This window comes from Panulirus ornatus, chromosome 5 (assembly GCF_036320965.1).
Source record: "Panulirus ornatus isolate Po-2019 chromosome 5, ASM3632096v1, whole genome shotgun sequence".
NCBI classification, from domain to species: domain Eukaryota; kingdom Metazoa; phylum Arthropoda; class Malacostraca; order Decapoda; family Palinuridae; genus Panulirus; species Panulirus ornatus.
Genome location: NC_092228.1, coordinates 19,086,098 through 19,110,906, shown reverse-complemented (window position 1 = coordinate 19,110,906; position 24,809 = coordinate 19,086,098). Strand labels below are relative to the sequence as shown.

At 41.3% G+C, this 24,809-nt stretch overlaps 1 protein-coding gene across 6 annotated transcripts in view; it reads left to right on the top strand.

The window, feature by feature from the left end:
* Zir (dedicator of cytokinesis) overlaps positions 1 to 24,809 on the top strand; it is a 304,369-nt gene that overhangs the window by 115,125 nt on the left and 164,435 nt on the right. For all 6 annotated transcript variants that reach the window (XM_071661769.1, XM_071661767.1, XM_071661771.1 and 3 more), the window contains 3 exons: positions 13,912 to 14,019; positions 17,629 to 17,777; positions 22,568 to 22,746. In XM_071661769.1, the coding sequence (XP_071517870.1) occupies positions 13,912 to 14,019; positions 17,629 to 17,777; positions 22,568 to 22,746 (436 nt within the window). The remainder of the gene's footprint in view (positions 1 to 13,911; positions 14,020 to 17,628; positions 17,778 to 22,567; positions 22,747 to 24,809) is intronic.

Below are 24,809 nucleotides of genomic sequence, written 5' to 3'. Positions count from 1 at the left end.
CAGGCCCCGATCACACAAAATCTTTTTCACTCCATCTTTCCACCTCCAATTTGGTCTCCCTCTTCTCCTTGCTCCCTCCACCTCTGACACATATATCCTCTTCGTCAATCTTTCCTCACTCATCCTCTCCATGTGCCCAAACCACTTCAAAACACCCTCTTCTGCTCTCTCAACCACGCTCTTTTTATTTCCACACGTCTCTCTTACCCTTACGTTACTCACTCGATCAAACCACCTCACACCACACATTGTCCTCAAACATCTCATTTCCAGCACATCCATCCTCCTCCGCATCTATCCATAGCCCACGCCTCGCAACCATACAACATTGTTGGAACCACTATTCCTTCAAACATACCCATTTTTGCTTTCCGAGATAATGTTCTCGACTTCCACACATTCTTCAAGGCCCCCAGAATTTTCGCCCCCTCCCCCACCCTATGATCCACTTCTGCTTCCATGGTTCCATCCGCTGCCAGATCCACTCCCAGATATCTAAAACACTTCACTTCCTCCAGTTTTTCTCCATTCAAACTCACCTCCCAATTGACTTGACCCTCAACCCTACTGTACCTAATAACCTTGCTCTTATTCACATTTACTCTTAACTTTCTTCTTCCACACACTTTACCAAACTCAGTCACCAGCTTCTGCAGTTTCTCACATGAATCAGCCACCAGCGCTGTATCATCAGCGAACAACAACTGACTCACTTCCCAAGCTCTCTCATCCCCAACAGACTTCATACTTGCCCCTCTTTCCAAAACTCTTGCATTTACCTCCCTAACAACCCCATCCATAAACAAATTAAACAACCATGGAGACATCACACACCCCTGCCGCAAACCTACATTCACTGAGAACCAATCACTTTCCTCTCTTCCTACACGTACACATGCCTTACATCCTTGATAAAAACTTTTCACTGCTTCTAACAACTTTCCTCCCACACCATATATTCTTAATACCTTCCACAGAGCATCTCTATCAACTCTATCATATGCCTTCTCCAGATCCATAAATGCTACATACAAATCCATTTGCTTATCTAAGTATTTCTCACATACATTCTTCAAATCAAACACCTGATCCACACATCCTCTACCACTTCTGAAACCACACTGCTCTTCCCCAATCTGATGCTCTGTACATGCCTTCACCCTCTCAATCAATACCCTCCCATATAATTTACCAGGAATACTCAACAAACTTATACCTCTGTAATTTGAGCACTCACTCTTATATCCTTTGCCTTTGTACAATGGCACTATGCACGCATTCCGCCAATCCTCAGGCACCTCACCATGAGTCATACATACATTAAATAACCTTACCAACCAGTCAACAATACAGTCACCCCCTTTTTCAATAAATTCCACTGCAATACCATCCAAACCTGCTGCCTTGCCGGATTTCATCTTCCGCAAAGCTTTCACTACCTCTTCTCTGTTTACCAAATCATTTTCCCTAACCCTCTCACTTTGCACACCACCTCGACTAAAACACCCTATATCTGCCACTCTATCATCAAACACATTCAACAAACCTTCAAAATACTCACTCCATCTCCTTCTCACATCACCACTACTTGTTATCACCTCCCCATTTGCGCCCTTCACTGAAGTTCCCATTTGCTCCCTTGTCTTACGCACTTTATTTACCTCCTCCCAGAACATCTTTTTATTCTCCCTAAAGTTTAATGATACTCTCTCACCCCAACTCTCGTTTGCCCTTTTTTTCACCTCTTGCACCTTTCTCTTGACCTCCTGTCTCTTTCTTTTATACATCTCCCACTCAATTGCATTTTTTCCCTGCAAAAATCGTCCAAATGCCTCTTTCTTCTCTTTCACTAACACTCTTACTTCTTCATCCCACCACTCACTACCCTTTCTAATCAACCCACCTCCCACTCTTCTCATGCCACAAGCATCTTTTACGCAATCCATCACTGATTCCCTAAATACATCCCATTCCTCCCCCACTCCCCTTGCTTCCATTGTTCTCACCTTTTTCCATTCTGTACTCAGTCTCTCCTGGTACTTCCTCACACATGTCTCCTTCTCAAGCTCACTTACTCTCACCACCCTCTTCACCCCAACATTCACTCTTCTTTTCTGAAAACCCATACAAATCTTCACCTTAGCCTCCACAAGATAATGATCAGACATATATATATATATATATATATATATATATATATATATATATATATATATATATATATATATATATATATATCAAGGCATGTGAAGCGTCTGGGGTAAACCATGGAAAGCTGTGTAGGTATGTATATTTGCATGTGTGGACGTATGTATATACATGTGTATGGGGGGGTCGGGTCATTTCTTTCGTCTGTTTCCTTGCGCTACCTCGCAAACGCGACAAAGTATAATAGAAAAAAAAAATATATATATATATATATATATGTATATATTTTTTTTTTTGCTTTGTCGCTGTCTCCCGCGTTTGCGAGGTAGCGCAAGGAAACAGACGAAAGAAATGGCCCAACCCACCCCCATACGCATGTATATACATACGTCCACACACGCAAATATACATACCTACACAGCTTTCCATGGTTCACCCCAGACGCTTCACATGCCCTGATTCAATCCACTGACAGCACGTCAACCCCGGTATACCACATCGATCCAATTCACTCTATTCCTTGCCCTCCTTTCACCCTCCTGCATGTTCAGGCCCCGATCACACAAAATCTATTTCACTCCATCTTTCCACCTCCAATTTGGTCTCCCACTTCTCCTCGTTCCCTCCACCTTCGACACATATATCCTCTTGGTCAATCTTTCCTCACTCATTCTCTCCATGTGCCCAAACCATTTCAAAACACCCTCTTCTGCTCTCTCAACCACGCTCTTTTTATTTCCACACATCTCTCTTACCCTTACGTTACTTACTCGATCAAACCACCTCACACCACACATTGTCCTCAAACATCTCATTTCCAGCACATCCATCCTCCTGCACACAACTCTATCCATAGCCCACGCCTTGCAACCATACAACATTGTTGGAACCACTATTCCTTCAAACATACCCATTTTTGCTTTCCGAGATAATGTTCTCGACTTCCACACATTCTTCATGGCTTCCAGGATTTTCGCCCCCTCCCCCACCCTATGCTCCACTTCCGCTTCCATGGTTCCATCCGCAGCCAGATCCACTCCCAGATATCTAAAACACTTTACTTCCTCCAGTTTTTCTCCATTCAAACTTACCTCCCAATTGACTTGACCCTCAACCCTACTGTACCTAATTACCTTGCTCTTATTCACATTTACTCTTAACTTTGTTCTTTCACACACTTTACCAAACTCAGTCACCAGCTTCTGCAGTTTCTCACATGAATCAGCCACCAGCACTGTATCATCAGCGAACAACAACTGACTCACTTCCCAAGCTCTCTCATCCCCAACAGACTTCATACTTGCCCCTCTTTCCAAAACTCTTGCATTTACAGATATATATATATATGTATATATATATATATATATATATATATATATATATATATATTTTTTTTTTTTTTTTTTTTTTATACTTTGTCGCTGTCTCCCGCGTTTGCGAGGTAGCGCAAGGAAACAGACGAAAGAAAGGCCCAACCCTCCCCCCCATACACATGTATATACATACTTCCACACACGCAAATATACATACCTACACAGCTTTCCATGGTTTACCCCAGACGCTTCACATGCCCTGCTTCAATCCACTGACAGCACGTCAACCCCGGTATACCACATCGCTCCAATTCACTCTATTCCTTGCCCTCCTTTCACCCTCCTGCATGTTCAGGCCCCGATCACACAAAATCTTTTTCACTCCATCTTTCCACCTCCAATTTGGTCTCCCTCTTCTCCTTGTTCCCTCCACCTCCGACACATATATCCTCTTGGTCAATCTTTCCTCACTCATCCTCTCCATGTGCCCAAACCACTTCAAAACACCCTCTTCTGCTCTCTCAACCACGCTCTTTTTATTTCCACACATCTCTCTTACCCTTACGTTACTCACTTGATCAAACCACCTCACACCGCACATTGTCCTCAAACATCTCATTTCCAGCACATCCATCCTCCTGCGCACAACTCTATCCATAGCCCACGCCTCGCAACCATACAACATTGTTGGAACCACTATTCCTTCAAACATACCCATTTTTGCTTTCCGAGATAATGTTCTCGACTTCCACACATTCTTCAAGGCCCCCAGGATTTTCGCCCCCTCCCCCACCCTATGATCCACTTCCGCTTCCATGGTTCCATCCGCAGCCAGATCCACTCCCAGATATCTAAAACACTTCACTTCCTCCAGTTTTTCTCCATTCAAACTCACCTCCCAATTGACTTGACCCTCAACCCTACTGTACCTAATAACCTTGCTCTTATTCACATTTACTCTTAACTTTCTTCTTCCACACACTTTTCCAAACTCAGTCACCAGCTTCTGCAGTTTCTCACATGAATCAGCCACCAGCGCTGTATCATCAGCGAACAACAACTGACTCACTTCCCAAGCTCTCTCATCCCCAACAGACTTCATACTTGCCCCTCTTTCCAAAACTCTTGCATTCACCTCCCTAACAACCCCATCCATAAACAAATTAAACAACCATGGAGACATCACACACCCCTGCCGCAAACCTACATTCACTGAGAACCAATCACTTTCCTCTCTTCCTACACGTACACATGCCTTACATCCTCGATAAAAACTTTTCACTGCTTCTAACAACTTTCCTCCCACACCATATATTCTTAATACCTTCCACAGAGCATCTCTATCAACTCTATCATATGCCTTCTCCAGATCCATAAATGCTACATACAAATCCATTTGCTTTTCTAAGTATTTCTCACATACATTCTTCAAAGCAAACACCTAATCCACACATCCTCTACCACTTCTGAAACCACACTGCTCTTCCCCAATCTGATGCTCTGTACATGCCTTCACCCTCTCAATCAATACCCTCCCATATAATTTACCAGGAATACTCAACAAACTTATACCTCTGTAATTTGAGCACTCACTCTTATCCCCTTTGCCTTTGTACAATGGCACTATGCACGCATTCTGCCAATCCTCAGGCACCTCACCATGAGTCATACATACATTAAATAACCTTACCAACCAGTCAACAATACAGTCACCCCCTTTTTTAATAAATTCCACTGCAATACCATCCAAACCTGCTGCCTTGCCGGCTTTCATCTTCCGCAAAGCCTTCACTACCTCTTCTTTGTTTACCAACTCATCCTCCCTAACCCTCTCACTTTGCACACCACCTCGACCAAAACACCCTATATCTGCCACTCTATCATCAAACACATTCAACAAACCTTCAAAATACTCACTCCATCTCCTTCTCACATCACCACTACTTGTTATCACCTCCCCACTTGCGCCCTTCACCGAAGTTCCCATTTGCTCCCTTGTCTTATGCACTTTATTTACCTCCTTCCAGAACATCTTTTTATTCTCCCTAAAATTTAATGGTACTCTCTCACCCCAACTCTCATTTGCCCTTTTTTTCACCTCTTGCACCTTTCTCTTGACCTCCTGTCTCTTTCTTTTATACATCTCCCACTCAATTGCATTTTGTCCCTGCAAAAATCGTCCAAATGCCTCTCTCTTCTCTTTCGCTAATACTCTTACTTCTTCATCCCACCACTCACTACCCTTTCTAATCAACCCACCTCCCACTGTTCTCATGCCACAAGCATCTTTTGCGCAATCCATCACTGATTCCCTAAATACATCCCATTCCTCCCCCACTCCCCTTACTTCTATTGTTCTCACCTTTTTCCATTCTGTACTCAGTCTCTCCTGGTACTTCCTCACACAGGTCTCCTTCTCAAGCTCACTTACTCTCACCACCCTCTTCACCCCAACATTCACTCTTCTTTTCTGAAAACCCATACAAATCTTCACCTTAGCCTCCACAAGATAATGATCAGACATATATATATATATATATATATATATATATATATATATATATATATATATATATATATATATATATATATATCAAGGCATGTGAAGCGTCTGGGGTAAACCATGGAAAGCTGTGTAGGTATGTATATTTGCATGTGTGGACGTATGTATATACATGTGTATGGGGGGGTCGGGTCATTTCTTTCGTCTGTTTCCTTGCGCTACCTCGCAAACGCGACAAAGTATAATAGAAAAAAAAAATATATATATATATATATATATGTATATATTTTTTTTTTTGCTTTGTCGCTGTCTCCCGCGTTTGCGAGGTAGCGCAAGGAAACAGACGAAAGAAATGGCCCAACCCACCCCCATACGCATGTATATACATACGTCCACACACGCAAATATACATACCTACACAGCTTTCCATGGTTCACCCCAGACGCTTCACATGCCCTGATTCAATCCACTGACAGCACGTCAACCCCGGTATACCACATCGATCCAATTCACTCTATTCCTTGCCCTCCTTTCACCCTCCTGCATGTTCAGGCCCCGATCACACAAAATCTATTTCACTCCATCTTTCCACCTCCAATTTGGTCTCCCACTTCTCCTCGTTCCCTCCACCTTCGACACATATATCCTCTTGGTCAATCTTTCCTCACTCATTCTCTCCATGTGCCCAAACCATTTCAAAACACCCTCTTCTGCTCTCTCAACCACGCTCTTTTTATTTCCACACATCTCTCTTACCCTTACGTTACTTACTCGATCAAACCACCTCACACCACACATTGTCCTCAAACATCTCATTTCCAGCACATCCATCCTCCTGCACACAACTCTATCCATAGCCCACGCCTTGCAACCATACAACATTGTTGGAACCACTATTCCTTCAAACATACCCATTTTTGCTTTCCGAGATAATGTTCTCGACTTCCACACATTCTTCATGGCTTCCAGGATTTTCGCCCCCTCCCCCACCCTATGCTCCACTTCCGCTTCCATGGTTCCATCCGCAGCCAGATCCACTCCCAGATATCTAAAACACTTTACTTCCTCCAGTTTTTCTCCATTCAAACTTACCTCCCAATTGACTTGACCCTCAACCCTACTGTACCTAATTACCTTGCTCTTATTCACATTTACTCTTAACTTTGTTCTTTCACACACTTTACCAAACTCAGTCACCAGCTTCTGCAGTTTCTCACATGAATCAGCCACCAGCACTGTATCATCAGCGAACAACAACTGACTCACTTCCCAAGCTCTCTCATCCCCAACAGACTTCATACTTGCCCCTCTTTCCAAAACTCTTGCATTTACAGATATATATATATATGTATATATATATATATATATATATATATATATATATATATATATTTTTTTTTTTTTTTTTTTTTTATACTTTGTCGCTGTCTCCCGCGTTTGCGAGGTAGCGCAAGGAAACAGACGAAAGAAAGGCCCAACCCTCCCCCCCATACACATGTATATACATACTTCCACACACGCAAATATACATACCTACACAGCTTTCCATGGTTTACCCCAGACGCTTCACATGCCCTGCTTCAATCCACTGACAGCACGTCAACCCCGGTATACCACATCGCTCCAATTCACTCTATTCCTTGCCCTCCTTTCACCCTCCTGCATGTTCAGGCCCCGATCACACAAAATCTTTTTCACTCCATCTTTCCACCTCCAATTTGGTCTCCCTCTTCTCCTTGTTCCCTCCACCTCCGACACATATATCCTCTTGGTCAATCTTTCCTCACTCATCCTCTCCATGTGCCCAAACCACTTCAAAACACCCTCTTCTGCTCTCTCAACCACGCTCTTTTTATTTCCACACATCTCTCTTACCCTTACGTTACTCACTTGATCAAACCACCTCACACCGCACATTGTCCTCAAACATCTCATTTCCAGCACATCCATCCTCCTGCGCACAACTCTATCCATAGCCCACGCCTCGCAACCATACAACATTGTTGGAACCACTATTCCTTCAAACATACCCATTTTTGCTTTCCGAGATAATGTTCTCGACTTCCACACATTCTTCAAGGCCCCCAGGATTTTCGCCCCCTCCCCCACCCTATGATCCACTTCCGCTTCCATGGTTCCATCCGCAGCCAGATCCACTCCCAGATATCTAAAACACTTCACTTCCTCCAGTTTTTCTCCATTCAAACTCACCTCCCAATTGACTTGACCCTCAACCCTACTGTACCTAATAACCTTGCTCTTATTCACATTTACTCTTAACTTTCTTCTTCCACACACTTTTCCAAACTCAGTCACCAGCTTCTGCAGTTTCTCACATGAATCAGCCACCAGCGCTGTATCATCAGCGAACAACAACTGACTCACTTCCCAAGCTCTCTCATCCCCAACAGACTTCATACTTGCCCCTCTTTCCAAAACTCTTGCATTCACCTCCCTAACAACCCCATCCATAAACAAATTAAACAACCATGGAGACATCACACACCCCTGCCGCAAACCTACATTCACTGAGAACCAATCACTTTCCTCTCTTCCTACACGTACACATGCCTTACATCCTCGATAAAAACTTTTCACTGCTTCTAACAACTTTCCTCCCACACCATATATTCTTAATACCTTCCACAGAGCATCTCTATCAACTCTATCATATGCCTTCTCCAGATCCATAAATGCTACATACAAATCCATTTGCTTTTCTAAGTATTTCTCACATACATTCTTCAAAGCAAACACCTAATCCACACATCCTCTACCACTTCTGAAACCACACTGCTCTTCCCCAATCTGATGCTCTGTACATGCCTTCACCCTCTCAATCAATACCCTCCCATATAATTTACCAGGAATACTCAACAAACTTATACCTCTGTAATTTGAGCACTCACTCTTATCCCCTTTGCCTTTGTACAATGGCACTATGCACGCATTCTGCCAATCCTCAGGCACCTCACCATGAGTCATACATACATTAAATAACCTTACCAACCAGTCAACAATACAGTCACCCCCTTTTTTAATAAATTCCACTGCAATACCATCCAAACCTGCTGCCTTGCCGGCTTTCATCTTCCGCAAAGCCTTCACTACCTCTTCTTTGTTTACCAACTCATCCTCCCTAACCCTCTCACTTTGCACACCACCTCGACCAAAACACCCTATATCTGCCACTCTATCATCAAACACATTCAACAAACCTTCAAAATACTCACTCCATCTCCTTCTCACATCACCACTACTTGTTATCACCTCCCCACTTGCGCCCTTCACCGAAGTTCCCATTTGCTCCCTTGTCTTATGCACTTTATTTACCTCCTTCCAGAACATCTTTTTATTCTCCCTAAAATTTAATGGTACTCTCTCACCCCAACTCTCATTTGCCCTTTTTTTCACCTCTTGCACCTTTCTCTTGACCTCCTGTCTCTTTCTTTTATACATCTCCCACTCAATTGCATTTTGTCCCTGCAAAAATCGTCCAAATGCCTCTCTCTTCTCTTTCGCTAATACTCTTACTTCTTCATCCCACCACTCACTACCCTTTCTAATCAACCCACCTCCCACTGTTCTCATGCCACAAGCATCTTTTGCGCAATCCATCACTGATTCCCTAAATACATCCCATTCCTCCCCCACTCCCCTTACTTCTATTGTTCTCACCTTTTTCCATTCTGTACTCAGTCTCTCCTGGTACTTCCTCACACAGGTCTCCTTCTCAAGCTCACTTACTCTCACCACCCTCTTCACCCCAACATTCACTCTTCTTTTCTGAAAACCCATACAAATCTTCACCTTAGCCTCCACAAGATAATGATCAGACATCCCTCCAGTTGCACCTCTCAGCACATTAACATCCAAAAGTCTCTCTTTCGCACGCCTGTCAATTAACACGTAATCCAATAACGCTCTCTGGCCATCTCTTCTACTTACATAAGTATACTTATGTATATCTCGCTTTTTAAACCAGGTATTCCCAATCATCAGTCCTTTTTCAGCACATAAATCTACAAGCTCTTCACCATTTCCATTTACAACACTGAACACCCCATGTATACCAATTATTCCCTCAACTGCCACATTACTCACCTTTGCATTCAAATCACCCATCACTATGACCCGGTCTCGTGCATCAAAACCACTAACACACTCATTCAGCTGCTCCTAAAACACTTGCCTCTCTTGATCTTTCTTCTCATGCCCAGGTGCATATGCACCAATAATCACCCACCTCTCTCCATCTACTTTCAGTTTTACCCATATTAATCGAGAATTTACTTTCTTACACTCTATCACATACTCCCACAACTCCTGTTTCAGGAGTATTGCTACTCCTTCCCTTGCTCTTGTCCTCTCACTAACCCCTGACTTTACTCCCCAGACATTCCCAAACCACTCTTCCCCTTTACCCTTGAGCTTTGTTTCACTCAGAGCCAAAACATCCAGGTTCCTTTCCTCAAACATACTACCTATCTCTCCTTTTTTCACATCTTGGTTACATCCACACACATTTAGGCACCCCACTCTGAGCCTTCGAGGAGGATGAGCACTCCCCGCGTGACTCCTTCTTCTGTTTCCCATTTTAGAAAGTTAATACAAGGAGGGGAGGATTTCTGGCCCCCCGCTCCCGTCCCCTCTAGTCGCTTTCTACGACACGCGAGGAATACGTGGGAAGTATTCTTTCACCCCCTATCCCCAGGGATAATAAACATATATATATACATATACACATACACACACATACACATACATACGCACATATACACACATACATATATATACATATGAGAAATGTAAGAAACAATTTAGAAAACTGAAACTTCTAGCTTGAAATGAATGAAAAAAAGAATGTCACAATGGTTCAACCTCTGGCTATGGAAAAAAGGAAATGTATAATTTATTTACACAAACGTCAATAGCAGTTCTCATCAATTTAACCACTGTATCAATAAGCTTCAATGTCTAAGCTACATTTTTCTCCAATTTCACTATTTTCCCTCACATTTTCAATATATATATATATATATATATATATATATATATATATATATATATATATATATATATATATATATATATATTTATATATATATATATATATTTATATATATATATATATATATATATATATATATATATATATATATATATATTTTTTTTTTTTTTTTTTTTTTTTTATACTTTGTCGCTGTCTCCTCGCAACCATACAACATTGTTGGAACCACTATTCCTTCAAACATACCCATTTTTGCTTTCCGAGATAATGTTCTCGACTTCCACACATTCTTCAAGGCCCCCAGAATATATAGATATCTGGGAGTGGATCTGTCAGCGGATGGAACCATGGAAGCAGAAGTGGATCATAGGGTGGGGGAGGGGGCGAAAATTTTGGGAGCCTTGAAAAATGTGTGGAAGTCGAGAACATTATCTCGGAAAGCAAAAATGGGTATGTTTGAAGGAATAGTGGTTCCAACAATGCTGTATGGTTGCGAGGCGTGGGCTATGGATAGAGTTGTGCGCAGGAGGATGGATGTGCTGGAAATGAGATGTTTGAGGACAATGTGTGGTGTGAGGTGGTTTGATCGAGTAAGTAACGTAAGGGTAAGAGAGATGTGTGGAAATAAAAAGAGCGTGGTTGAGAGAGCAGAAGAGGGAGTTTTGAAATGGTTTGGGCACATGGAGAGAATGAGTGAGGAAAGATTGACCAAGAGGATATATGTGTCGGAGGTGGAGGGAACGAGGAGAAGAGGGAGACCAAATTGGAGGTGGAAAGATGGAGTGAAAAAGATTTTGTGTGATCGGGGCCTGAACATGCAGGAGGGTGAAAGGAGGGCAAGGAATAGAGTGAATTGGAGCGATGTGGTATACAGGGGTTGACGTGCTGTCAGTGGATTGAATCAAGGCATGTGAAGCGTCTGGGGTAAACCATGGAAAGCTGTGTAGGTATGTATATTTGCGTGTGTGGACGTGTGTTTGTACATGTGTGTGGGGGGGGGGGGCATTTCTTTCGTCTGTTTCCTTGCGCTACCTCGCAAATGCGGGAGACAGCGACAAAGTATAAAAAAAAAAAAAAAAAAAAAAATATATATATATATATATATATATATATATATATATATATATATATATATATATATATATATATATATGACTGGTTGGTAAGGTTATTTAATGTATGCATGACTCATGGTGAGGTGCCTGAGGATTGGCAGAATGCGTGCATAGTGCCATTGTACAAAGGCAAAGGGGATAAGAGTGAGTGCTCAAATTACAGAGGTATAAGTTTGTTGAGTATTCCTGGTAAATTATATGGGAGGGTATTGATTGAGAGGGTGAAGGCATGTACAGAGCATCAGATTGGGGAAGAGCAGTGTGGTTTCAGAAGTGGTAGAGGATGTGTGGATTAGGTGTTTGCTTTGAAGAATGTATGTGAGAAATACTTAGAAAAGCAAATGGATTTGTATGTAGCATTTATGGATCTGGAGAAGGCATATGATAGAGTTGATAGAGATGCTCTGTGGAAGGTATTAAGAATATATGGTGTGGGAGGCAAGTTGTTAGAAGCAGTGAAAAGTTTTTATCGAGGATGTAAGGCATGTGTACGTGTAGGAAGAGAGGAAAGTGATTGGTTCTCAGTGAATGTAGGTTTGCAGCAGGGGTGTGTGATGTCTCCATGGTTGTTTAATTTGTTTATGGATGGGGTTGTTAGGGAGGTGAATGGAAGAGTTTTGGAAAGAGGGGCAAGTATGAAGTCTTTTGGGGATGAGAGAGCTTGGGAAGTGAGTCAGTTGTTGTTCGCTGATGATACAGCGCTGGTGGCTGATTCATGTGAGAAACTGCAGAAGCTGGTGACTGAGTTTGGTAAAGTGTGTGAAAGAAGAAAGTTAAGAGTAAATGTGAATAAGAGCAAGGTTATTAGGTACAGTAGGGTTGAGGGTCAATTCAATTGGGAGGTGAGTTTGAATGGAGAAAAACTGGAGGAAGTGAGGTGTTTTAGAGATCTGGGAGTGGATCTGGCAGCGGATGGAACCATGGAAGCGGAAGTGGATCATAGGGTGGGGGAGGGGGCGAAAATTCTGGGAGCCTTGAAGAATGTGTGGTAGTCGAGAACATTATCTCGGAAAGCAAAAATGGGTATGTTTGAAGGAATAGTGGTTCCAACAATGTTGTATGGTTGCGAGGCGTGGACTATGGATAGAGTTGTGCGCAGGAGGATGGATGTGCTGGAAATGAGATGTTTGAGGACAATGTGTGGTGTGAGGTGGTTTGATCGAGTAAGTAACGTAAGGGTAAGAGAGATGTGTGGAAATAAAAAGAGCGTGGTTGAGAGAGCAGGAGAGGGTGTTTTGAAATGGTGTTGTCACATGGAGAGAATGAGTGAGGAAAGATTGACCAAGATGATATATGTGTCGGAGGTGAAGGGAACGAGGAGAAGAGGGAGACCAAATTGGAGGTGGAAAGATGGAGTGAAAAAGATTTTGTGTGATCGGGGCCTGAACATGCAGGAGGGTGAAAGGAGGGCAAAGAATAGAGTGAATTGGAGCAATGTGGTATACCGGGGTTGACGTGCTGTCAGTGGATTGAATCAAGGCATGTGTATGGGGGTGGGTTGGGCCATTTCTTTCGTCTGTTTCCTTGCGCTAGCTCGGAAACGTGGGAGACAGCGACAAAGCAAAAAAAAGAAAAAAAAAATACACACACAGACATATACATGTATACACTTGTACATAATTCATATTATCTGCCCGTATTCATTCCCGTCACCACCCCGCCACACATGAAGTGACAACCCCCCTCCCCCTGCGTGTGCGCGAGGAAAAGACAGCAAAGATCACATTCGTTCACACTCAGTCTCTTTTAACATATTATTCATATTTATTTAAGCAAGGGAATTTTGTACTGTATTTTATGTCTCTCTTAACCTTATTTCAGTTAGACTTTGTGCGGATTGTGTGCAGCCATGAACATTATGTTGCCTTGAATCTGCCATTCTGTACACCATTGTCGGCCATTTCTGCTCCATCATCACCATGCCCTTCGGTTAGTATTGCTTATTATTGTTTTCTTTCATTTCCTTATTTTTACAATATTCTATGAGTCATGTCTGATTATTATTATTATTATCATCGTCATTTCCTGCTTTAGTGAGGTAGCACTAGGAAGAGATGAAGAAAAACCACATCCACTCACATCCATTGTCCAGGTGTCACATGCAATGCATCGAAACCACAGCTCCCCATCCATATTACTTTTTTTTACCATACCTGATCACTGTTTCCTGCATTAGCGAGGTAATGCCAGGAACAGACCAAGAAAGGCCACACTTGCTTACATCCAATCTTTTGCTGTCATATATAATGCACTGAAACCACAGCTCCCTCTCCTCACACATCCAAAGCCCACAGACCTTTCCATGGTTTACCCTGAATGTTTTGCATGCCCTGGTTTAGTCCATTGACAGCATGTCATCCCCAATATAACACATTGTTATAATTCACACTAACCTCTGCATGCCTTTCACCCTCCTGCATGTTCAGGCCCCGATCACTTAAGATTTATTTCACTCCATCCTTCCATCTCCAACTCAGTCTCCCCTTTCTCCTTGTTCCTTCCACTTCTGACACATGCATCCTCTTTTTCAACCTTTCCTCTCTCATTTTCTCCATATGTCCAAACCATTTCAGCACACCCTCTTCTGCTGTCTCAGCTACACCCTTTGTTACCACACATTTCTCTTACCCATATATTACTTACTCAATCAAACCACCTCACGGCACTTATTATCCTCAAATTTATCACTTCTAACACATCCATCCTCCTCCGCACAACTTCATCTGTAGGCCATACCTCACAACCATATAATATTGTTTGGATGTCAATTGGGTGTGAGGTAGAAGAAGAGACTGTATATGTTATCTTTTTTCTTTTTCTTCATGCATTTGTGCTGTTTCCTGTGGGGCAGGGTGGCATTGAGAATGGATGAAGTCAAGTTATATATACATGTGTGTATATATATATATACAGGAAATGGCGAATATGCATGAAAAAAAGGAGGCACGTGAAGAAATACCAAGAGAGATTGAGTGTAGAATGGTAAAAAGTGACAGTAAATGAAGTGAGGGGAGTAGATGAATAGGATATATTTAGGAAGCACTGATGGTATATGCAAGAGATGCATGTGGCATGAGAAAGGATAGTGAGTGGTGGGATGAAGTAAAGTTGCTTTGAAATAGGAGAGAAAGACACTTGGACAGTACTTACAAGAAGGGAGTGCAAATGAATGGGAGGTGTATAAGAGAAAGCAGGAGGAGGTCAAGAGAAAGGTGCAAGGGTTGAAAAAGAGGGCAAATGAGAGTTGAGGTGAGAGAGTATCATTAACTTTTGGGTGAACAAACAGATGTTTTGAAAGGAGGTAAATAATGAGCAAAAGACAAGAGAACAAATGGGATCATTGGTGAAGGGGGCAAAAAGGAAAGTGTTAACAAGTAGTGTTGGAGGCAGGAGAAGTAGGAGTGAGTACTTTGAAAGATTGTTGAATGTGTTTGATGATAGGATGGCAGATGTAGGGTGTTTTGGTTGTGATGGTGTGCAAAGTGAGAGAGCCAGGGAGAGTGGGTTGGTGAAGAGAGAAAAGGTAGTGAAAGCCCTATTTTATTTCGTTAGTGATAGTGTTGCTTAGTGTTTGGATTTGTTCTCTAATTTCTCTGCTTTATGGGGTATGTAACTTGTGGGGAGGATGGTTGTATGACAATTTAACCACTTGACTATGATTACTTAACCCCTAGAGTACGACGATTTAACCTCTTGAGTACGAGAACTGAACCCTTTCTGTACGACCACTTGAATTATGAGGATGGTGATTTTACTAATTGTACTAAGGATTGAAGTCTTCGTATTCAAGAAGGTACATCAGTGTACTGAAGGAGGGTCAGTCATTGTCCTAAATGGTTCGTCGTTGCTCTGAAAGGGGTTAAGTCGTTGAACTCAAGTGGTTTTTAAGTCGTCTGTTTCCCTTTGATGTGTGGTTTTTGCTGGATTGGTTGGAGTTGTTGATAAAGTGTGATTTTGCATGATTTAGTGATGTGAAATCATCTTTATTGAAGTTTTGGAGCTCTGTTTCTATTTTCTGAGTGAAGACTGGCCAGTCTGCTACCAAAAGTTGGGTAATTTTTTTTCAGTGGTTGTGGTAATTGGGTAGGCCAAATGGCATTTGAATAGGATGGGCAAGTAGTCATAGGACAGTTCATGCAGTGTACTCCAATTGGTCCTTGTGTATAGTGTTAGTGAGCAAAATGTGGTGTCTGTCATTATCAGTTGCTGACATTGGTGGGTTGGGAGTCTGGTTGGCTGGTTGGTTAGGTTGAGGACAGGAAGAGGTTTCAATTGGTTTATGAGTTGTTTCACTTCGGGGGTTATGGGTGTGAGAGCTGAGCCATGTTGAATGGTGGGCGTTGAAATCTCATTAGAGATAGGTATTGGGCATGCTGTTGAGGTTCTTCAGTTGGGGAGTATATCATTAGGGGCATGTAGAGTGGGGTAATGTATGTAGATGTTGATTATGTTGTAATTAGTACTGTGAAGTTTTATTTTTATGTATTGTATTTCTATAGTGTTTTCATTTTCTGTGAGCTGTTTGATGTTGTCACTGGTATTGGAAAAAGGTAAGGTTTGATGAACAAGCATTGTTAAGATTCATCATTCTTGTCATTGTTATCCAAGTTGTGTAGCTGTAGAAGGGTGGGAGAGTAGATGTGGATTTGAGTCTAGTTTCTTGAATGAGGGCTGTGTGGATGTTGTGTTCTCTGAGTGCCACTGGCACTGAGTTGAAATATGTTTAGTTTGTCGCTGGGGTTCTGCAGAGTAGAATAGTTTGCTGTGAAAAGTGGAAGTGTGTATTTTTTAATATTGCATAGATGAGATGTTCATGATTAGGGCATTCAGTTGCCTATGCTATCTCAGCAAACATGAGAAGGATAAAAGAGAGCAGTTTCTTAATAATACTGCCTTCATTTGTCATGAAAGAACAGTGTTTTTGGTGATGTATTTGGTTGTTGCTAGAGGGAGAATAAAGGATGAGTGAAGATTCACAGAGTATATTAACGTAGATTTGATTTGATGTTAATTTGGAGATATACAATGAAGAGCATGTTTAGGGGAAGATAAGCTTTTGGTATACTACTCAAGATACAGTGACTTTTTCTAAAGTGAGCTATTTTGACACATCTTTTTTTTACTGTTATATGTAGATCAAGTTATTGTGCCTCAGTGATATCATTTGATAACTCATTATTCATTAAAGATCCCATCATATTAGAGTTACTTTTTATTTATATCCATTTTTACTATGTGATACATTGGTTTATGATGGTATGTTATTATAGGTACGATGAGAATGAAGGTTATGTTGAAATTTACAGAGAATGTTACTAAGAGTTGATGTTAGGTAAATATGAAGACATGCTTTAATGGTTTATTTGATGGCACCTTAGATTTTGGTATTCTCCTGGAGATGGGAAGTAACTTTTGAAGTGAGTTTATATTTTCTTGAACATATCAATCCATTAATCTTCATTTAGATTTGGATTTAACTCTGTTGCCATAATGGTGTTTTTGAATGTTTTTGAGTTCACGCATTTTTAAATATTTTAGATTGGATCAACCACCAGTCAGTCTTCATTCATCTCAACTGTATTTGGTGGAAACCGCAGTGCTTTTATGACATTGTCCAGCTCTTTCCGTAAACAGCATTTTCTAGTAGGACTTGTGTTGTCAGATCTTGCTGCAGCCCTTGAAATCAAGTAAGTGTGGAATTTTTTTATTAACATACTTCATTAAGAGTAAAAGACTCCTAAACACAAAAGCTACTACTCATTTTTTGTATACTTGTATATGTATTCTTGCTCATTTTGTATACTTATCAACTTCACCGTTTTCTTTTCTTCTTTATATATTGTACAATCATATATTTGAATTATTTGAATGCCTATTATCCTTTTCATCTCCATGTCACTGTACTTCACTCACTTTTCCTTCTTGACAAATTCTGATTATCTCTTGAGTATTTTCTCCAGACTCATTTACTTATCTCCAAATACCCTCACTGTTTTAGTAGACGTTTTTACGGTGATATTGATACATAACTATTCCCTTGACAAAGTTTCTTTGTTGGTACAGACAGAGACTTTTCAGATAATTGTCCTGCATACATGCAATTGTCACAGGAAAATGTGATTAATCACATGCACTGTACTTTGGCTGTGTTACCAGTAACTAGTGAATGGTTGTTTTTTTATCATTTCATGATCATCTTCAGAGGAGCTAATCCCTTCTCTTAACAGTCAGTCATGATATGTGCTTTTGGTTGACAGTGTGTTGTATTTCTTATTGTATAAAACTGTATATTAGGAGTGAATAATTTTTCTTATGATTTATTATCTTCAACATTTTCATCTCAGCATATTTGAGATAGAATTATGTGAACATAATTTTCAAATGTACAAAATTTGATGCAGTAAAAGTAATGCAGATCAATGTGGGTTTATAAGTGTGTGTAGTTTTATCTAGTTCAGCAAAAGAGGGAAACAAAGGTTTTTCTTATATTTTGTACTGCAGATGGTGGATGGGGTAATTGGATCACCTATAAAAAATTTTCTGGATGATATGGATAATTGATGATTGTGCATAGGGAAAGTCAAATCACTGAAGGACTAGGCTGTTCTTCTAAGGAGCAGAAGAAATATAGATTTGGTAACTATAGGGCAGTGTGTTATTATTATTTGGTGTATACAGTAAAACCTCGATTTAACATACCCGATGTAATGGATTTCAGATTTAATGGATAAATAATAATACAGTACATTAATTATATGAAAAATTAAAAAAGAATCTCAAACACCACACCATGTGCGTTTCATGTCGCACTTGTTTTTGGTAGTGTGGGGTAGATGCGTCTTGTTTCGGTCTCAGGCTGTTATGCTGTCAGGTTATACAAATTGTTTTTGTTATTTCAGAATTGTGACTTTATTTGCTAAATAATTTTGCAATCCATACAATTCAAAATGGATTCAATTGATTGTAAAAGGTGCAATGAAAGCAGGTAGTCCATCTTCACCATGAGATAAGAGGTATCCTTTCACAGGAGAGGGGTGGCATCACCTCTGTGTGAGTCTGACTTGTGCCTCCAGCTGCCCAGCGAATGTGCTTACTTTGCCGGGTGGTCGCTGCCCAACTATTGTACCACACACTAAACTCTACACCCCCCCACGAGATTTTGATTATAAAGCGTGACTTTTGTTACAACAAGAACAAAACTGAAAACAAAAAGCACTGAAAAAAAGAGAATGAAATTAGAATTTGACAAGGAATAAGGCAAATATACACACATCACTGTTTAGCAACAATACACTTCCTTTGCATGTGAACAGAATGAAAATAACATGACAAATTAGTGTGTTCACTCTTCACAGGAGCCACCACAAGCATGATCTTGTAAGTGTGTGGGACGTTACCTCACATGGTGAGGGCGCCGCCAGCTGAGGCTGGTTGTTGCCACAACTGGGGGCAAATCTGCTGCTGGTGGGTACTCCCCTTGACCCACAGGTGTCATGGGGATCAGTGAATCCGTGGGGCATTTATGATGTTGGTTTTGCAAAGACAGGCAGCCACTGCCATCCACCTTCACTGAGTATTGTCTGTGTGACTTCACCTCCACTACCATGCCCGACCTGTCCCACACCTTTGATATGACATCCTGCATGCAGATATGGGTGCCCACGGACAGCTGGGACAGTGTAGCATCATCACCTGCTGTGCTGCCCTGTACGGGAGCCTGGCCCCATGTTATGGCCTGCTCCATGTTTTGCAGAGTAGTTCTCCATCACCAGTTTATCAGATAATGTTGATGGGGTGCTGGGACACCATCTCACAACTGTCTTCCTGCTGCCAGCTTTACGAGTGACTTATCGCCCTCTCTTAAGGGGGTGTTGAGATGTTGGAGCATAACCTGAGTAGCTTTGCTGTTGTGCAGGCTACCTCCAACACCCCTGTCCAAGGGGATTTCCTTAGGTGTGCCCCATCTGAAGAAGGTGAGCAACCTTGTGATAACTTGGGATTTTCCCTCGAGGTTCAAATCCTACTCACAGATCCATGAAAGAGGTACAATGAAAGTAGGTAGTCTGACCTCACTTTATTATAAAAAAGAGTCCTTTCACAGGAGAGGGGTGGCATCACCTCTATCTCAGTCTCACTCCTGCCTCCAACTGCCCTGCAAGCATTCCCATGCTGCTGGGTGCCCACTGCCCAACTGTCATACCACAAATTAAACTCTATAGTGATAGAGGAGTTAAAATAAAGCATTTGAACTTAAATGTGGCACAGAAATAGGTTACATTTAATTTAACAGACTTTTGGCCTTAATGGACATCCCTTCCCCCTTGTAGTTTGTTAAATCAAGGGTTTACTGTACATTATTATGGAGCAGTCAGTGATGAATATATGCAAGGAAAAAAGAGCAAGCCTAAACAGTCACTCAATGATAACTATCATAAACATTTAGGCTTTGGTGTTATACTCACTAAGTAACAGTGAAGCTGCTATCTATCTATCTGTATCTCTGATGTCCGTTCCCTTTTGGAACTCCTTCAAGGGGCAGCCATGGCAAAAAAGTCTCAATCACTGTTGAACTTCATTGCTGCTTCATATCCCTTAGTGGCTCTCCCTTAACAGGCCACTGGCAGATGGGCAATTCTAGTGCAGCATTTTCAGAGCCTCCTACCTAGTGTTCCTACCATCTGCTTCTACGTAATGTGTGTCCACCCAGATTACTGCCTAATGTTCCATCCTACTACTTCAACCCAATGCTCCCAGCTATTGATCTTACCAGCTACTACTGCTTAAAGTTTCTACATAATGCTCCTATTTAATGTTCCTGCCTATTTGAGTAGAGCCATAAGAGCAATGAATGCAGTCAGAGACAGGACAGTCAAGGAAGCTTATGGTAGAATAGATGAAAGGTTTAGAATTGCAGTGATCAGCTATGACAGCTGAATCACTTGCAGAATGTTATTTATATGATTAAAGGATACATGGGAATGTTGTTATTCAATAGCATGTGTATATTACTGTATATTGTCTATTCCTGTAGGAATTATTTACTCTCTTAACCTTACAGAGTACTATATCAACATTATTTTACATCTTAAGAGTTGCATTTTAATTTAGAAAATTATGTTTTATCAGACAGTGTATAGTACCTAGATTGCAAGAATAGTTTTCATTAGTGACCAGAAACATTGATTTTCTTAGATCACCATTCTTTTAGACTTGGAAAAAATCTCATAGGATTTGAAAACCATTTTGTTCATTGTCTACAACCTGTTGTTTTGGATCTAATTACTCCATCTACAATCATATGCTAAACATTTATTGAATTTATATCTTAAACACCAATTAGCACAATCCTTTTGCAGTATACAGAGCTCCCTTTAGAACAAGAACCAAGTTCAAACTGCTAAGAATTATATTGTATTCTAAGAATGTGTATGGGATATTTGTAGGTAGCCTAATTAGTTTTTATTTATGTGTGGTAATAAAAAGAGTGTGGTTGAGATAGCAGAAGAGGATGTTTTGAAATGGTTTGGTCACATGGAGAGAATGAGTGAGGAAAGATTGACCAAGAGGATATATGTGTCAGAGGTGGAGGGAATGAGGAGAAGTGGGAGACCAAATTGGAGGTGGAAAGATGGAGTGAAAAGGATTTTGAGTGATCGGGGCCTGAACATGCAGGAGGGTGAAAGGCGTGCAAGGAATAGAGTGAATTGGAACGATGTGGTATACCGGGGTCGACGTGCTGTCAATGGATTGAACCAATGCATGTGAAGTGTCTGGGGTAAACCATGGAAAGTTCTTTGGGGCCTGGATATGAAAAGGGAGCTGTGGTTTTGGTGCATTACTACGTGACAGCTAGAGACTGAGTGTGAACAAATGGGGCCTTTATTGTCTTCCTAGCGCTGCCTCACGCACCTGAGGGGGGAGGGGGTTGTTATTTCATGTGTGGTGGGGTGGTGATGGGAATGAATAAGGGCAGACAGTATGAATTATGTACATATGTACATGTGTATATATGTATATGTCTGCGTCTATATATATATATATATATATATATATATATATATATATATATATATATATATATATATATATATATATACGTTGAGATGTATAGGTATGTATATTTGCGCGTGTGGACATGTATGTATGTGGGTGGGTTGGGCCATTCTTTCATCTGTTTCCTTGTGCTACCTTGCTAATGCGGGAGACAGCGACAAAGCAAAATTATTTACATGTAAGGGTTATGTGCAGGTATACTTCTGTGTATGACATATGTGCAGGTATGTAATGTCCTCTTTATTTTTGTGATTATTGTTTTTTCTGGCAAAACCTGTTGGTTATATTAAACTATGTTGATCTTCAATTCTTTCAGTATGGATTATGTGCAGGTATGTAATGTCCTTTTTATTTTTGTGATTATTGTCTTTTCCAGCAAAACCTGTTGGTTATATTAAATTATGTTGATCTTCAATTCTTTCAGTAATCCCACCATACATGGAAGGGCAGTGAACACTGTTAGAAACTTGTTAACAAGCCATGACACAGATGACCGCTACACTGAATCAGAAGTAAAGGCACGTGTGGTGGCGCTCTACCTACCTCTTATCAGTATTGTTATTGATACTTTGCCGCAGTTGCACACCTTTACCAGCTCCAAGTGTAAGTTTATATCATTAAATAAGTAGGATTTTAAAAGTTATCTTTAAAGAAGGGTTTTCTTCATTTAGAGACACTGCATTAAAACAAGTTCCTCCCTTCCTGGTTATCACAATAAGTTGAAGCAAAAGAAGGAGCACATTGAGGATTTTTCCTCAAAGGTTCATAGTGTAATCCTACCATGCTAAGGCAGAAATATGTAAAAAGACAAAAAAGGTAATCACCAATGTTTTTATATTTTTTATTTTATTATTATTATACTTAGTCACTGTCTCCTGCGTTAGCAAGGTAGCACAAGGAAACAGACAAAAGAATGGCCTAACCCACCCACATTTACTTACCTATACATTTCAGCATATACATACATATACACACACAGACATATACATATATACACATGTACATATTCATACTTGTTGCCCTCATCCATTCCTGTCGCCACCCCACCATACATAAAACAGCACCCCCTCCCCCTGCGCGCTCACGTGAGGTAGCGCTAGGAAAAGACAACAAAGGCTGCATTCATTCACACTCAGTCTCTAACTGTCGTGTATAATGCACTGAAACTACAGCTCCCTTTTCACATCCAGGCCCCACAAAACTTTGCATGGTTACCCCAGATGCTTCACATGCCCTGGTTCAGTCCATTGACAGCACATCAACCCCAGTATACCACATCGTTCCAATTCACTCTATTCCTTGCATGCCTTGCACCCTCCTGCATGTTCAGGCCCTGATCGCTCAAAATCTTTTTCACTCCATCCTTCCACCTCCAATTTGATCCCCCACTTCTCCTTGTTCCCTCCACCTCTGACACATATATCCTCTTTGTCAATCTTTCCTTTCTCATTCTCTCCTTGTGACCAAACCATTTCAATACACCCTCTTCTGCTTTCTCAACCACCCTCTTTTTATTACCACACATCTCTCTTACCCCTTCATTACTTACTCAATTAAACCACCTCACACCACATATTGTCCTCAGACATTTCATTTTTAACACATCCACTCTTCACACAACCTTATCTATAGCCCATGCCTCGCAGCCATATAACATTGTTGGAACCACCATTCTTTCATACATACCCATTTTTGCTCTCCGAGGCAACGTTTTTGCCTTCCAGACATTCTTCAACGCTCCCAGAACCTTCGCCCCCTCCCCCACCCTGTGACTCACTTCCACTTCCATGGTTCCATCCGTTGCTAAGTCCACTCCCAGATATCTAAAACACTTCACTTCCTCCAGTTTTTCTCCATTCAAATTTACCTCCCAGTTAACTTGTCCCTCACCCCTACTGAACCTAATAACCTTGCTATTATTCACATTTACTCTCAACTCTTCTCCTTTCACACACTTTACCAAAGTGTCACCAACTTCTGCAGTTTCTCACCCAAATCAGCCACCAGCGCTGTATCATCAGCGAACAACAACTGACTCTCTTCCCAAGCGCTCTCATCCACAACAGACTGTATACTTACCCCTCTCTCCAAAACTCTTGCATTCACCTCCCTGACAACCCCATCCATACACAGATTAAACAACCATGGAGACATCACGCACCCCTGCCACTAACGGACATTCACTAGGAACCAGTCACTTTCCTTTCTTCCTGCTCGTACATATGCCTTACATCCTTGATAAAAACTTTTCATTGCTTCTAGCAACTTTCCTCCCACTTCATATACTCTTAATACCTTCCACAAAGCATCTCTATCAACTCTGCGATATGCCATCTCCAGATCCAGTCCCTAGCTGTCATGTGGAATGCACCGAAACCACAGCTCCCTTTCCACATTCAGGCCCCACAAAACTTTCTGTGGTTTACCCCAGACGCTTCACATGCCCTGGTTCAATCCATTGACAGCACGTTGACCCTGGTATACCACATTGTTCCAATTCACTCTATTCCTTGTGCGCCTTTCACCCTCCTGTATGTTCAGGCCCCGATCGCTCAAAATCTTTTTCACCATCCTTCCACCTCCAATTTGGTCTCCCACTTCTTGTTCCCTCCACCTCTGACACATATATCCTCTATGTCACCTTTCCTTGCTCATTCTCTCCATAT